This window comes from Triturus cristatus, chromosome 1_2, assembly GCF_964204655.1.
Source record: "Triturus cristatus chromosome 1_2, aTriCri1.1, whole genome shotgun sequence".
NCBI lineage: Eukaryota > Metazoa > Chordata > Amphibia > Caudata > Salamandridae > Triturus > Triturus cristatus.
Window position 1 is genome coordinate 154532890 of NC_140580.1, and position 16923 is coordinate 154549812.

General features: G+C 46.0%; 1 protein-coding gene across 3 annotated transcripts in view; it reads left to right on the forward strand.

Moving 5' to 3' along the window:
- GPAM (glycerol-3-phosphate acyltransferase, mitochondrial) overlaps positions 1-16923 on the forward strand; it is a 225049-nt gene that overhangs the window by 160376 nt on the left and 47750 nt on the right. For all 3 annotated transcript variants that reach the window (XM_085603412.1, XM_085603411.1, XM_085603415.1), the window contains exon 14: positions 13532-13602. In XM_085603412.1, the coding sequence (XP_085459538.1) occupies positions 13532-13602 (71 nt within the window). The remainder of the gene's footprint in view (positions 1-13531; positions 13603-16923) is intronic.

A 16923-nucleotide genomic window follows, 5' to 3' on the forward strand; every position in this document is an offset into this window, starting at 1 on the left:
CCTCCTCTTCCTCCCATTGGTCTTTTGCCACGTCCAGGAGCTGGCTCTCTATATGACTGTCTTCCAAACACTAACTCAAAAGGAGAATACCCAGGGGACCCCTGCAAATAGCACTGAATAGCAAAAAGAACAAAGAGTATCTTGCAATCCCAATTTTTGCCCAGACTTGTGATGATCTTTTTTAACATGGGCGTAATAGTATAGCATTCTACCAGTCACTCAGTTTGTGAATGATACAGAGATGTTCGTATTTGTTTGACCCCCAATATTTTACATCTCTGTCCCATTAGTTAGGACATAAAGGGGGTGCTGCCCTGATCTGTCACCAACTCCTGAGGGAACATTACTCTGGAAAAGAAAGTGATCATAGCCTGAGCCACTGTGGGAGTGGTCATGTTGGATAATTGGATAGTCCACCAAAACCAGGAGGTATTGATATCCTCTGACTTAGTGGCCCTAATAAATCCATCCACACTCTCTCTTAAAAGGGACCTCAATAATGGGGAATGGGTACAATGGAGCGCATGCTATCCCCACTGGGTTAGCAAGTCGGCACTGTTCACATGAAGCACAACATTTGGTTATATCACCATTTCCCCATGACCAGTAGAATTTCTCCAAGAGGAATTTCTCTGTTCTGTCCCTCCCATAGTGACCCCTTGCATCTGACTACAGCCTTGGTGCATCACTTGCTCACAGACGACCTTGGTCACCAGCAGTTGGTATACTAGCTGCTCCCCATTTTTAGCCACTCTGTATATCAACCCCTTTATTTAGCTGGCTTGTTTCCGTGCCTGTATCAGGGTGTTGTCTCATCTTTGCACAGCCCTCAAGGTACGATGGTGCTCCCAAGTCACTTCTGTGGATAACAGTACAGGAGTTGGGTTCCCATTACACTTGTTCACAAAACCCTGTTTGTCTCTTCTTTCCTCCCTCTTGGATTTCTTTTCCCTGAGTGGGGGTACTTCGATCTCGGTTTTCACAAAAGGCGCGTCTCTCAACCAATCACACTCCTGCCCTATCTGGTCTGGGCCGAAAAGGAAACCATAAAACCTAGGATGATCAGTACCCACTATTAGTTGTGCCACTAATGCTGCCATTACCCCTACCTTCATCAGGGTTTGTTCCCTGTCAACACATAACACCTGAACCGAGGGATATATTTTCTTGTCCCCGTGAACACAGGTAATTGAGATGCTCCCCACGTCTTGCATTTGAGTGGGGTTGGGCCCATTGTTGATTAACCACGTTGCAGTAACCGCCGGTATCCATCAATGCCCATTCACCACAAACCTCGACCTATTGGGCCCCCACTACTCCCCACACTTAATACTTGTCCCCTCGTATACCCGACCTCCATAGCTTCATGTTTGTGTTTTATGGGAACAACTCCAGATGATATGGTCGCATTTGGAACACTTGAAGCATTGGGATCCATGCATACGCGATGCTGGAAGGGGATTTGTGACGTTCGGGAAGCAGGGTACAAGTCTAGGAATACCTCTCATGGTCCAATGCACTGCTTTTAATTGGATTGAGCTTAAATTTAAGGGAGCGCTGGAAAGGACATGCTAAATTCAGGGCGGTAGTCACCGAGAGTTGGGTATTGTCGAATCCAGAGTGCATGAGGGTAAGGCTGCAAGGAACTGATCCGGGTGAATTTTTTTCTACTATTCCTGCGATGGTAGACATGACAGGTTGTAACCACCCATTTCCTAAGTCCTGAATCCTATAGTGCAATGCCCGCTTGATAAGATGATTGTAGGTGGCTTGACAGCTGAGGGGCTACATACTGTCTAAATCTTTCTAGTGGCCAAGCAGCAGTGGATGCCACTGTCAAAGTTGGTGAAAAAGAAATCTGGGTTGTCCTCCTGATATTTCTGTAGTACCATGCTGGGAACGTTTGGGTGTACCCGGTGTAGGAAGCTGGCTCTCTATATGGTGTACCAAAATGAGTTGCACTCTGTGGAGAGCACTTGTGGCTGATGCTCTTTTGAAAATGGGGAGTCATCGTACCTGCCCCAAACTGAGTCAGTGAAACAACCCAGAGAAAAACAGAATCCCACGTTCTCATTGGTCGGCCTAAGAGTTTTCTCACATTAAAAAAAAACATAAAATGTGGGTTACAATGTGCATTTTGCAGCACAACTTTCCCATCCCGTTTAAAAAAGCTTAGCCTATGAGATGACACAAAATATTCTATCACGTTTTTAATGTACCAAGAAAACCCGGATTTATGGAGCTAGAGAGGAGAACAAAGCCAGCATTTGAAACTGATAGCTTAGACATTTGTCGCAGACTCCGAATTATTATTTGTAAATCAGATAAACTGATCTTTTAATTACTGTACTGTATCAGGCTCCTGGCTCACAAGCCATCCTGCTCGGAAACATCATCTGAGCATCTGAGCGTTCAATATACATCAGGGGGCGTGTGCAGTGGAAGAAGTATTTTAAGAAAGAAGCAGCTCTGCAGTTTTCACATAAAATGCACTTGCAGCTTTAGATGATGTAGCTGGGTCGCAGGCAAAATGGATTTTGAGCACATAACCCCGAGTTAACTCTGTTGCGCCACGCATTGCTCTGCCAATTGCCATAAAAATGAGAATTACAAATAAGTTAAATGTCCTATAGGCAGTGCTCCGCGAGACCTTAAACAAGACTATGATGTTTTCCAGCAATCTGTGGTCTCATGCTCCAAATACTCTGTAATCTCTTTCCCTCTGCCTTACACAGTCTTTGCCCAGCCTATCTACACCTAGAAACCACTGCAGCATTATCAGCTTGCACCCAGAGTCCAGCTGTACACCACCTAAAACAAACTGTACTGAACCTGCAAAATGTACACCCTGCACCCAGCTGATATACCAACTCTGTTACACCTAGGGCTACTGCATGCATAGAATCCAGACCCTAGAAGCTTCGCGAGGATTTACAGAGCCTATCACATGCTCTGATAAGAATGCCTAGCACCAACTTTTGCCCTCAGAACTTGCCATTCCCTGAGCCCTTACTGCATCCAAAAGCTGCTATACTCTGAGCCCGTACTGAACGTAGAACTCGCTGTCTGAGCCTAGCTCTAGTTCCTGCTGCCATCTGAACCTAGCTGTGCGAGCAGAGCATGCTTCCAATATCAGCACCGCTGCACGGTGTGTGACCCTGAGCACATCATTGTTGGCTGCTGCTGCATGGACATAGAAGATGGGCTTGGCCTGGCAGATAACTTGGACCAGAGCCTCTCTGTGTTTCTTCTGGAGCCACGGGGCAGTCTGAAACTAGAGAGTTACACTAAAGGCCGATTCTTGGGCCTCTTATCCCATCTTCTCAACCCATGCCACGTACTGCCCCCCTGCCCTCGGAAAGCTGGGACTCATGAATGTATGCCTCAGATGGTGTGCATTTAAACTGCAAGTCTCATTCTGCACAGTGGTATTGGCGTTAAAAAGCATGGGCTGTAGTTTCATTTTAAGATTTTTACAAAACTCCTACTCAAATGACTTGGAGAGAACGCGGAATGTATCAGTGGCACCAGCCTTTGGGGAAGCTGGGAAGAGATGATCACGATAATCTGCCTGTGAATTAGGGTGAGAAAATAAGGGATCTATCAGCTGCTTACCTGTGCCCTACATTGTTCACGTTGTGTGCACCAGAAGAACACACTACAATATTGATCCGATGCAAATAAAAATACACCAGTCACTCGCTGCCTGGCTGTAATGGAGCTCATGCAAGGCTCGTGAAAACTAAGTGCCACTCCTCCCCACCCAATCCAAGCGCTTCTCTCATGCGGTCTATAATAGTAAACGGCATGAGAGCAGTGCCAGGATTGGCTTGGACAGGCGAACACAGCACTCCATCCTAGACTGATGGGGCTGTGTCTCTCCTTCCCCAACTCCCTGACAGCGATGACTGTGGAAGCCTGAACTCCGCTTGTCAGGCTGGCCACAGAAAAATACCGGCCAAACTAACATGCGCAGTTCAGTTACACAGCCTGGGCTGGTTGCCCCAATTCATCACGCTGCTGGGAGAGACCGTTCCGTGGTAGTCCCGTCCCCATTAAGGAAGCAATGAATGTATACGATACGCAAGTATTTCAATTTTGATACGGCTAAAGGATTTTCAGTTGGATTTGTCGGGAATCTAGTAACACGCACTGGGGGCAAGGGGTCAACGCCCCTACACTCCTATGAAAGAACCACCCCTGGTAGAGTGTCCAGGTATTCCTTACTATTGTATAGGGGCTTGCTTCTACAATCCCAAGATCCTATCTGTGGTAATGTGGTCGAGTAGCCTTAGACTTATCAGAGGGTAGTGTTAGGCATTTGTTGCGCACACACACAAAATCAATAAATGAGAGACACACTCAATAAGGAAATCGGACACCAATTTATAAAAATAACAGATTTTTATATTAATTTAGACACCAAGATCTTCTAGTAAGTACTTTTCGAGTTAGCGATTTTCAGAAACATAGAAAATACAGTTGTCAGATTTGCGGCATGATTCTCGAATGCGGTAATGTTATCCTACGGGGGAAACATACACTGCATTGGGTCACTTTTTTTTAATCAATCAATAGTTCTTTATTGCATGATTAATAAAAAACATTTCAATGTAATGCACAATAAACTACAATGCAATACCACATAAAATCAAATCATCATCACCAAAAGTTAAAAAAATCATGGAATCAATTAAACCCCATTGGAATTAAGAATTCTTGTGTAAAGTCAAGGAAAAAAGGCTCTAAACGAGCAGAGCGATCCTTAAACCGAGACCAATAAAAATGGAGTGAAAGAACAGTAACTTTTTTAAATACTTTATGATGCAGAGGTTAAGATTATGAGATCAACTGGAGCAAAAACCAAATAGGTGATACTTGTAGTGTGGTCTGAAGCAAGCTCCAGGCTTGGACACCGCATCATTCTGAGCCCCAAGTGTGAATGGCTCATTGAAAAGACTGAGATGGCACCTTTTGTGATTAAAGTGCAAGCGCTTACGCCATGGTTAGGTGTGAACAGACCAAGATTCTGGGAAGAGTATAGGGTGTAAGTACGCAAATAGCAAGTGGTTTTGTCTCAGACAGTTACTGCTCCCTTGCCTTCTGCTGGGTTCATAATCGCACGCTTTTTTCCAAATCTCTGTAAGAACTTGACCATCTCAATTCAGACCTACACCCGTTGGATCAAATCAGGCCAGCAATCCCCTCCCTGCATGACCTTAAGCCCAGATCTCTTCACTTCCTTCGCAGGAGTGCTCCTTGATCTTACAACCCTGCTCAACACAGACTTAAGACACGAACAATGTCCTTCGGCTGTTTTTACGAAACTGGCAATTGTCTTGGCCTGACTTCTCCTCCGTGGGTGAGGATGACTCAATAGGGGTAATTGACCCAGCCTGTATTTCAGGAAATGTACTTTAATCTGACTGCTGTATGTTTCATTATGGTAGTCTTGGGGTTTTCACCTAATGTATTTTTGAAGTGTCATCCACCCATTACTGTATTGGAGAGTCTGTCTTTGTCCTCAAGCATTGATAAGCACTGCAAGCTGGATTTAATTAGTTTTTTAAACTCCACGTGGGTTAAGAATAAATCCCAGGCATGAGTTAGGCTGAGAAAGCAAGTGCTACAACCAAGAGAACCACTAGTTCTAAAGATAGAGACTTAAAAGTGTGGGACTATGAACTGCCCTCAACACTCAATAAAAATTAGAAGAGGGTGATATACAACAAGAAAGACAACAGATGTCTTAGTACTGCCCTCACACAATTTGCAGTGTCATGCTTCATCATAGGACCGCATCTGACGTCCAGGTGCAGACCAACACACTGGACGGAGCGCAGTTTTTTTGAATATAAGAAGATTAGTGGTGATGGTACAGAAAATGTGAAAGATTAAACAGACATTCACAAAACATATAAAGAAAATATAACAATAGAGGGAGAAGAATGTCCTCCTCAAACGGGACCAAAAAAGTGCAGACATATACAAATAAAACTACCTAAGAGGAATACCATTGTTCTCCTTTATTCCTGAGTCCCCTTGGTAGGATTAAAAACTCAAAGGTTGGGATATTCATGGGAGGTAAAGAACCCGATCTCCCTGCTGCAGATACAAACATGTTTCTGCCAATTATTCACGCCCAAAAAGGTCGTTCTGGCTTTCGTCAGGGTGTTGGTCCCTCGTTGTCTGGTCTTACACCCCTATTTGGAGTATGTTACCTTATTTCATCAGGCCGAACAGTGCCTGGATATCATCTACTCTGGATTAATTTCCGAGAGGGAACAATTTTCTGTAAATAAAAGTAGAACATTCAGTCCTTGTTCTACACATTCGTTCCCAATATTTTTTTACAATTTCTTGTTCTTACCACCTCTAATTTACTATACCGATAAACATGCTATATTTTAAAGGTAAAAAGTAACCAGAAATAGAGTTTATCATGGGGTTATCTACATCACGTGTATACACACTAAACGCACCACACCTCAGTGGAATAAAAGGTAGAACTCTCCAAGACCAATTGTTTGTAAAAAAAAATCTGCCGCAAAAATATATATGTAGTGCCATATCAGTGCTCCCATTTCTCTAAGTCAATTATTGATAGAGCCTCTCACCCTAGAAACTAATCACCCCAAAACTAACAAGGGTTTACAAGTACTTCTCTAAACCCGGGACCTTTGTGGGACCGTAGTCTTGTAGTCTTGGTGCTTGCAACAGACTCTGGTACCCCAGGTATTGATTCAGGGAGCCTCCAGGGTGGGTCAGTGTTTTGAAGACTAGATGGACACTCAGTGACCTGCTCCTGGGCTGCTGCTGTGTTGGTGGACCCGGTGGTCAGGACATCGGTGAACCAAACTGTGCGGCCAGTGTTGTTCAGGGAAAAGTGTCTCCACTTCAAGGGAGATGCTGGCTGGTTGGCAAAGTGCTGTCAGCCCTCTGAGGCTTTTGGAGGATGCACAGCTGCAGGACTAGCCGGGTCTTTTATTGAGACAGGAGCAGGCAGACAGGGATTGTGTACTTATGCTCTTTTTTGTCCTTTTTTAGTGAGGAGAATTTGAGTTCCTAGTGTCAGGGGTCCACCTTAATACTCAATTTAGGAGTGATAAGGGAAGTGAATGGAAGTAGCCAACGGGCTACTTACCCTTGGGGTCACTACTACCCCGCCCCCCCCCCCATATGACCACTTCCTGTGGGGAGTGGGCATAACCCTGTTCTAGTGTTCTTAACTACACCAAAAGCAAGATGGTGGACTCGTTCTTTCATGGATCGCATCAGGTAGCTCACCTTAGGGGTGTGGCGTGTCATTAAAAAAAAAACGATGGATTTAACCCAGATCTGTGACTGGGGGTGAATGTTTGATTAATTCAGCATTCCGTCCATCATCTGTTCTTTTTGCATTTGTCGCCCTAAGTGGGAAGGGTATGCCCAGACTTGGCCCCGTGCCCGCTACGCCACCAGATTCAAGCTAGCCTGGCTTATGAGGGGGTGTTACCCCAAAACGGTCCTTGGATGCTTGTATCTGTTCTAGGGAACACCTGGCCTGGCAGTTCAGGCTGGACTGTTCCCATAGGGAACAGGGTCAAGACTGATTTGCATATGACTGGGTCTGAACTGGAATGGCGTGGAGTGGCGTGCAAAAAACCGATGGATTTAACCCAGATCTATGACTGGGGGTGAATGTTCGATCAATTCAGCATTCTGTCCATCATCTGTTCTTTTTGCATTAGGCTGGTGGTGCAGCATGCCTACTTAATAGCTAATTTCCAGCCTGTCCTGGTGCCAAATGGACCTCCGGGAAGGGGGTGGCATCTCCCAGGTCTGGGGGAAGCTGGGGTCACATTTCAAAGGCAACAGGGTCTTTAACCCCTTCGGTGCTCATGACGGAACGGTTCCGTCATGAGCCACGGTTGAGCTGTGCTCATGACGGAACCGTTCCGTCATGACCACGCCCGCGCAAGATTCCGTCAGCACAGCGGCGGAATCTGCGCAGCATGGAAGGGGTTAAAGCCCCTGGTCTTGATATGCTAAATCACTAGCCATCCTGCTGGAGGACGTGTGAACACCATGCCCTGGAGCAGGCATTGTTTCTGGCCTCAGAGAGCGTGGGCTCTCACGTGCAAGGGGTCAGAAACTAGTCTGTTTTGACAGGCTGGTCGATACCAGTCAGCCAGCACACTAGATAGTGTCAGGTTTTTCAGGGGGCACCTCTAAGGTGCTCTTTGGGTGCATGTCATAATACATCTAGTACAGGCAACAGATTTATTAAGCAAGGTGTTTGATACCAAACACCATAGGATTCAGTGAAGCCATCGTGTAGCTGGGGAATTTGTAATGACCAGTGCCCAGTACATATACTTAATGTGCCTTCCCTGTTCACTTGTACCATCTAGTAATTGAACGAGACAGCTTAGGGGCATTTCTGCTGATGCAGGTATGCACTTGCATGTGATGTAATGCACCCTGCCTTAGGGCTACAAAGCCTGCTGTTAGGGTGACTTGCAAATATTACAAGCAGTCACTTTGACATGGCACAAATTGAGTGTGCCATGTCGTGTTTTCCCTCATGGTTTGCACCATGACACGCAGCTTGCAATGGCAGGCTGCAACAGTTTGTATGGAGGTCCCTTAGGGTGGCGTAATACATGCTGTAGCCTTTAGAGAGCCTCTTTAGTACCCTCGCCCTAGGTACCAGGGGGGTACCTTTTACTACGGACGTACATGGGTGCTGAAGTGTGTGCCAACGAAACATTTGACCTTGTTTTTAGGGAAAGAGCACTGGAGCATGGGTAGTAGGGTCTCAGTGCACGTATGTTTATAAACATCAGTACCAGTGGCACAAAGTGGGGTGACCATGACAAAAAAGGGCACTTTCCTACACCCAGGCACTAGCAGTTGTGTCAGTTATGTGTAATATAGCGAAGTCTTGCACCTGCTAATTGTTACTTACCAGGGAGACCTGACTCTTGAGCGCTGCTTGTAAGTTTTCGCTAACTTGCTGGACTGTTTGAGCTTGTTACTGCACAATATGTTTTAAATAACGTTGGCCCTCGGAGACTTGCTTAATCATATCTTAAGTAGCTATGAGTTGCGTCATGACGTTGGACACAGGCTCCCACTTCTGACACCACTGTGACCCAATCAACAGTAACAATGTATATATTATGAATTAATTTCTTTTATTCTCCAATCTTGCCATATAACTAAATTGTTCTCTGGCAGGTCTTTCCGCATATGGTTCCTCGCCACTCCTTATTTCATTTTTATTTTTTATTTTATTTATAAAGATTTATATAGCGCGAACATGATCCCGAAGGAGATCAGAGCGCTTTACAATAAGGTGGAAGGAAGGACATAAATACTATAACGATAACCAGTAATAATAAGAAACGAGAATGATCACATAAATACAGGACAATTGAGTCACGGAGATTAATACAGTAAACAAGTATATGGCAGGCTGCGAAGGGGGGCACACTATGCTGTAGAAACGAGCAATATCAAATGATTGTAGAATAGTTGTAGGATCAATGACTTTGAGCAGGTGAACCTAGCTCAATTAAGGTAAGAATTTATTCATTAGGAATCTTTTGGCTTCCAGTTTGAAAGCAGTCGTTGAGGAGATTCTGCGTACTTCCGGTGGAAGAGAGTTCCATATCTTTGGGGCATCGCCGGAGAAGGCTCGGTGACAAGTTCTCTTTTTGCGAAGGATGAGTGGTTTCAAGAGGAAAGTGTTAGCGCTTCTTGAGGCTCTACCACCACAGGATAATTCAAGCTTTTGCGCTAGGTACCTGGGAGTTTTGAGGTGAAGGGTTTTGTGCACCAGAACGGCAATCTTTAACTGGATTAGAGCTTCGTAGGACAACAATTTAAGAGATTTTAGGACTGGGGATATGTGCTCATTTCTTTTGGTTCCTGTAACCAATCTAGCCGCCGCGTTCAGTGATGCCCTTAGTGGAGCCAGGGTGTATTTGGGAAGGCCACAGAAGGTAGCGCTGCCGTAGTCTAGCCTCGGCAAGACAAGCACTTGGACCACGTGCTTGAAATCAGTTTGTGGAAGGAATGGTTTGATGTTTCGAAGTGTCCTCATCAAGTGGTTAGCTCCCTTACACACATTGCTGATATGGTTTTTCATATTCAGGTGCTTGTCCAGGGTGATTCCGAAAGATTTGGCTGAGTCTATGATGAGAGGGGTGCAGTTGAAAGTAGTGAGGTGATTCAGCCAAAGGTCTGGCTTGGTGATGTGGTTTCGAGGAGAGATGATCAGGAATTCAGTTTTGGAGGTGTTGAGGAGGAGATGGTTCTCAGTTAACCAATTTTGAGTAGAAGTTAGGGTAGTGTTGAGTGAGATGATGTTATCCAGGGATGATATTTTCAAATAGAGTTGCGTATCGTCCGCATACATATGGAAGAGAATGTTTGTGGAATTTAGTGAATTAGATAATGGTTCCAAGAAAAGGTTGAAGAGGATAGGAGATAGGGTGGATCATTTGGGGACACCCATGAGTACTGGAGATGGCTGGGAGAGAGTGGTTTGCCTTGACTCTTTGTGATCTGTGGCGGAGGAAGGACGAGAAACATTGTAACAGCTGACCAGAGAAACCCATCCTATTCTTCAAGATGGCTAGGAGGTTCTCGTGGTTAATCGTGTCGATTGCGGAGGAAAGGTCAAGGAGGATCAGGAGGCAGGATTCATTTTGGTCAAGCATTTTTATTTTGTCATCCATAAGGTGAGTGAGAGCCGATTCAGTGCTGTGCCCCTTGCGAAAGCCGGATTGATGCTGGTCTAAGAGTTGGAAATTCTCTGTGAGCACAAAGTTGGGATTGTACACATTTTTCTAGGAGTTTGGCTAGGGTGAGGATGTTGGAGATAGGGTGGAATTTATTGAGGTCAGTTTTGTTGGCGTTAGGTTTTTTTAGTATCGGTGATACCTAAGCTGCTTTTAGGCAGTCCGGGATCGTGCCTTGTGTTAGAGAAGCATTAACAATCCTTGTCCAGGTGGGGATGAGTACATTCTTGATTTCTTTGAAGATGGCCACATCTCCTACTCTCGGTTTTGGTTTTTGGGCGCCGTCAGGAAGGGTAGCGGCCCTCAGAATAAAAGAGAAAGGAATACCACGTTAATGACTACCTCTTTAAATTCTCTGCTTTTGTCACCTTGTGCTGCTGTCACCTGTCACACAACACCCAGGAGAGTTTCCACGTGTCTTTCATATCATGCCCTTAACACTTTTCACCCCCTTCACAAGTGTGCCCAATCCGATGTGCATACTCTCTCTCCTCACAATTGTTTTCCTGGCCCGTTGCCGCCTCTGGTGCTCTTTACTCCCCTGCCCCCAACCCAGCAAAACAAAGAACCTTGGCAACAGCACTTGCCTGAAGCCTCGACCCTCCTTCTGGCCCGTGGAGTCTGGGACCGCAGCACCTCCCTCCTCACGGCAGCCGGTTTGACTCGTGTCATGGTCCAGCTCCTCTGGGTCCCCGGACTCCACCTGCTTCCTTTCTACCTCCATTGGTAGCTTGTCCCGCTCACCGGATGCTTCCTCTGAAGGCTTTGTCAACTCCTCCACATTGTCTGTTCCGTCCACGCCTGCTCCCTCTTAACTTCACTTTTGACACTCTCTGCCTCCTGCTGCTTGAGCCGCCTCACCGGTGATGTTATCCCCTTTTTACTACATTGCGCACCTCCTTCTCATTGGTTTCAAATGCGGCGGCCATGTTGGAGAGCCCGCTTCCGTCGTCACCCTTGTTACACACTCCAAGAAAAGATTCCTCTGACTATCCTTTATTATGCCCAAATTGGGACCTCAACCTTGTTCTCAAATTCCTTATGTGCTCCATATTTGAACCATTGCATAGTTAACCTTTAAGGCTCCTAACCTTGAAGGCTGTCTTTCTGATCACTGTTATGCCAGCCTGGTGTATTAGTTGTATGTCACCTCCATTTAAGTCTTTATTCCCCGACAAGCTGGTGCTGAGAATCAGGGCTGCCTTCCTGCCAATGGTAGTTACCCCCTTCCACCTTGAACAGTCCATTACCCTTTCAGCGTTCTATCCTCCTACAAATCCTATGGAGGAGGAAGAAAGGATTCACTGTCATGATCTCAAGAGGTGGTGAGCTTCTATGTGGACAGGACCCACGAGTTCAGGTGTGGGATATATTGGAAGAGTGAAGGGCAAAGCAGTGCATAGGTGGACCTTGTCAGGATGGATAATTTTGTGCATCAAGATCTACTTCACCATGGCACAGAAGAAGCCACCAGAAGGTGTGTACTCATTCCACCCAAGACAAGTCTGCCAAGGCAAAAGGCATGCCAGTTGCACGAATTTGCAAAGCGGCTACCTGGGCATCCCTCCACACCTCTGCAAAGCATTATTGTTTGAATTCTGAAGTGATTAGGGAAAGACACTTCGCTTGCCAGGTGCTTCAAGGTTTCTTGGTGTAACCGATCATGCACCCACCTCCTAGTGGGAGGACTGCTTCGGAATCTATTCAAATGGTGAGGAAAATGCAGGTAGAAGTATCCATCAGAAAAAAGTTACTTTATAGTATCCACCAGAAAGAACACTACTGAAGCTAAGTACATTTTTTGTTTGCTAAAGTGCATTTTTTGTCTGGCACCTTTGCCCCATTGACTGAGACTTGATTAGCAAACAATGTATTAATATGGTAGTCCTGTACCCGGTGTTAACAGAGAGCACCTCTTAGACGGACATTAGCCAATGGGATCAAGGCAATAGAAAATCGAATCTGTTGGTATTAAATGCTAAAAACACATTTGGGGTCGTCTTTCAGCCCCATAATGTCTATCTTTTTTGTGTATAACATTTGTATAGTTTTTTCCTTACCTATTAATAAATGTCCAGTTTTTTCTTTGAAGATCTGGTATGTGCTTGACATTGAGTGCACAGAGGCAGCAGAGTTTTCCACTCTTGTAATACACTTTTACAAACTTCTGTGCAATACCTGCACCAACGCTCTTCAAAAATCCATTTTAAATTGCTTAGAAGTATAATAGCATATTTAAAATACTCTGTGCATGTAAGTGAAGTTTGCATGCACAAAAGTTTAATCAGTAGCTGAAATTCACAGAATCAAGATCTGCACAATTTGTTGTTCACAGTTGGAACTTATGTTTGAGAAAATCTGACAGGTGGACAGATTTTTCAGTTGTCTTGTAGGAGATGCAAAAATGGGAATCGTCTTGATAGTGTCAAAACCGTTCTGAATAGTAGGCAAGTTTTTTTATGAGAGTAAAGTTCTAGATTAATGTTGGACAACCTTCTGAATGGGAGGCTCTTAGTAACCTCACATAGCATTCCACAACAGACCTCCCAATATGTTCAGATGCAGAATTTGTGGTATTCTGCCACTATGTCATAGCGCAAACGTGTTAATTGAGCTCAGCCTTTCACCTGGAAAAAGACCATTCAAGTTTGCGGATGTTGTGCATGTGCCTTTGATAAAGGTGTTGATGTGTATGTGATTTTAAATGTACTTTCCCTGTTATGTTTTTTCTGTGCACATAGCTGCTAACCAGTCCTGCGCTGTGATGTCCACGCACATTGTCGCGTGCCTTCTACTATACCGGCATAGGCAGGTAAAGTCCGGGTGCTAATCAAAAAGAAATGACTCATGTTCTTCCATCTGCAACCGATAAATTACCCTTTGTCCTATCAGCGCATTAGATGTGATTTGCTGCTAAAAGTTGATTTATAAACTTCAATACCAGCCAGATACTTTTAAACCAGTTAAATCCTCAGTAAATTGAAGAATACATATATAAAAGCATATTGACTAATATCAGAGTTGCATCTCCTGCTCTTAGCCATTCTGTTTTTTTAACAGTGTCTCGATTGCCAGTACCTGTGTTTAAGATGCAGGTCATAGTTTTGAATTCCAGTAGGCTGACTTCACTTTTTATCCATGTATGACATATTAAACAGTTATGATTGTGTTGGGTTATTATACCCATTGTTTAAACAATAGGAGCCCAATTCACAAAGCCGTTTCAGCAGTAAACCTACGTTTATGATTTTTTTTTAAAAAGGCCCCATTTTCGTCTGTTTGGTATACTAGCCCAATTTCATACAATTACACTGTAGTGGGATGGATGTAGGAAAGAGCCCCTTTTTTTGCATGGTTACCCCCCACTTTTTACCTGACATCTACTGCAACCCGACTTGATGTGCCCTGGGTCCCTGCCACTCAGGCTCCCAGTGCCTGTGTTCTTTCCAAAACTGTACCTTTGTACCCACAATTGGCACATCTCTGGCCACTGGTAAGCCCTTTGTAAAAGGTACCATGAGTATCAAGGGCACTGTGACCAGGGAAGTCTCCTAAGGGCTGCAGCACCTATTGAGCTACCCTTAGAGGACCTGTACCTTAACACCCACACACTGCCATTGCAGTCTGTGTGTTTTGGTGCAGAGAAAGTGAAAAGTCGACATGGCACACATTGTGCGCCATGCCTACAAACCACTGCGTGAGGCCTAGGTATGCCACCCCTCTAACAGGGTGCACTAGCCTCAGGTGAGAGTACAGTGGCATGAGCCCCGTACCTCTACATTGTCTAAGTCCATTCTTGGACATTGTAAGTGTAGTAAAGCCATATAGAGTATATGGTCTGGGAGTTGATCATTACGAACTCTACAGCTCCATAATGGCTTTAATAAAACCTGGGAAGTTTGATAGCAAACCTAAACCCACACTGGTGCCAGTGTGGGATTTAATGTAAAATGCACTCAGAGGGCATCTTAGAGATGCCCCCTGAAAAACAACCTGCCCTGGCGTGGTTCCTGAATAGCTTCTCACCATTTGCCACCACCAGACAGGTTTGTGGTGTCATGCCTCCTCCCCCAGGAATGGGAAGCTTCAAAGGCCAGCCACCTTTGTGAGCTGTCCCAGCCTTTTGCTGACCCAGCAACTGGTTCCCACTGGTTCTGCCCTCCACCTTGGGTGGGAAAAGCAAGCGAGGAGTAGAGGTGTGCCTACCTGTGCCAACCCACCCCTCAGGTGGGGGAGGCGAAGTGAAGAACACATCTCAGTCCCCACCATCTTGAAGATGAGGTGACCCAACCAATCAGGAAGAGGCTCATGCCCCCCCCACACTGCAGGGGGCAATAATAGGGGGTGTACCCACCCCAAGGGAGTACCCATTGGTACCGACCTGCACACCCCTTTTACTGCCCCTAATTCCAGCATTTAGGGGCAAGCCTGAACCCTTCCTCCTCAGATTCGAGGAAGAAAGGAGGACTGAAGAGCTGTGATGACCCAGGAAGAGGACACCTACTGCTTTGGCCCCAGCCCTACCAGCCTGTCCCGACTCCGGCCTGCCTACCTCAAAGAGACCGGTGTGTCCAGCAACCAGAAACCCCTCCGGAGCCTGGAGGGCCTGCTCTGCAACCATCTTACAAACTCTGTCTACCAGTGAGTAACAGATTTGCTCAACCAAAGACTTCTCAAGACCAGAACCTGGATCGAGGCGGTCCCGCGGTTCTGCACTCAGCCGCCACGGACCGAGTTCGAGTGGCCCAATACCCCGAGGAAGTCTCCTTGGTGAGCTTTACTTAGGAACTGCTGACCCCAGACCTTCCTCAAGCTTCAAGATGACACCTTCAGTCTCAACTGAAGGGCTCCCCTGACCACGACCGAATGCGGCAAGAAGACTCTGAGGAGCTCGACCTCAGCCGTAGGCGGTCAGAAGAATTAGACGCCAGGACACCCCTGCACCTGAAGCCACACAGCCATGGGTGGCCCCACCGATGGTGTCCATGCATCCCACAAGATCCCAGCTTACCTCTGTGTTCGCCTTCAGGAAGTCTCCCTGCCCAAGCCTGCAATCTCTTTTCCAAACCGAAGATCTCCATCGATATCAACTGGATCCCCGATGTTGCCTGGGCACTCTGCACCAGGCCACTGCTGTGCCGCTGGTGGTGCAGCTCCTTTGCTGATAGTTGGCCCTGGCAGTGCTGGTCTTAACCCCAGGAGCTCTGCTCCCACACCCGTGCGGCCTGCTCTTTAGCAGTCCCTAACCAAAGGGCTCCATTGACTAACATTGGCCCCTGCACCCAGCCGTCCTGTGTTGCTGGTGGTGCAACTCGAGTACCAACTTAGACCTTGGTTAACCCAGCCCCCAGAGTGTTCACCAAATGTCTTGCAGTAGTAGCTGCTCATCTCAGCAGACAACGTATAATTGTCTTCCCTTACCTGGACGACTGGCTTGTCAAAGTGGGCACTTACCAGAACTGTATTCTACACACTCAGACAACAGTGCAACTGTTTCACCAGTTAGGTTTTACAATAAATGCACAAAAGTCTCACCTGTGTCCGGCACATGTGCAATCTTCTCTGGAAGCTTCCCTCAACACTATTCATGCCACACTATTACAATTCCAACCCAACCAATCATTACCAGCTGGAGTCTTCATACAACTGCTGGGAATTATGGCATCCTGCATTGCAATCGTACCTCATGCAAGGCTTCACATGCATCCTCTGCAAGAATGTCTAGTGAGTCAGTGGAATCAGTCACAGGGACTATTAACCGATTTAGTGTTGGTGGACAGCCGCACTCATCGCTCTCTGCAGTGGTGGAACCCTCAAAACTTAGCAAAAGGGCGGCCTTTCATAGACCCGCTTCCACAGACTATACTGACAACAGACGCATCGTTAACCGGTTTGGGTGCCCGTCTTCAACATTACACAGTACAGGGACTCTGGTCCGACAATCACAAACGTCTCCACAGCAACTACCTGGAACTTCTAGCAGTGTTTCTAGCACTCAAAGCTTTTCTCACCCAACTTGTAGGTAAGACTTTCTTAGTTTGCACAAACAACATGACAGCAATGTACTACCTACAGAAACAGGGAGGGACTCTCTTCAACTGTCACACCTTGCACAAAGCATTCGGAATTGGGT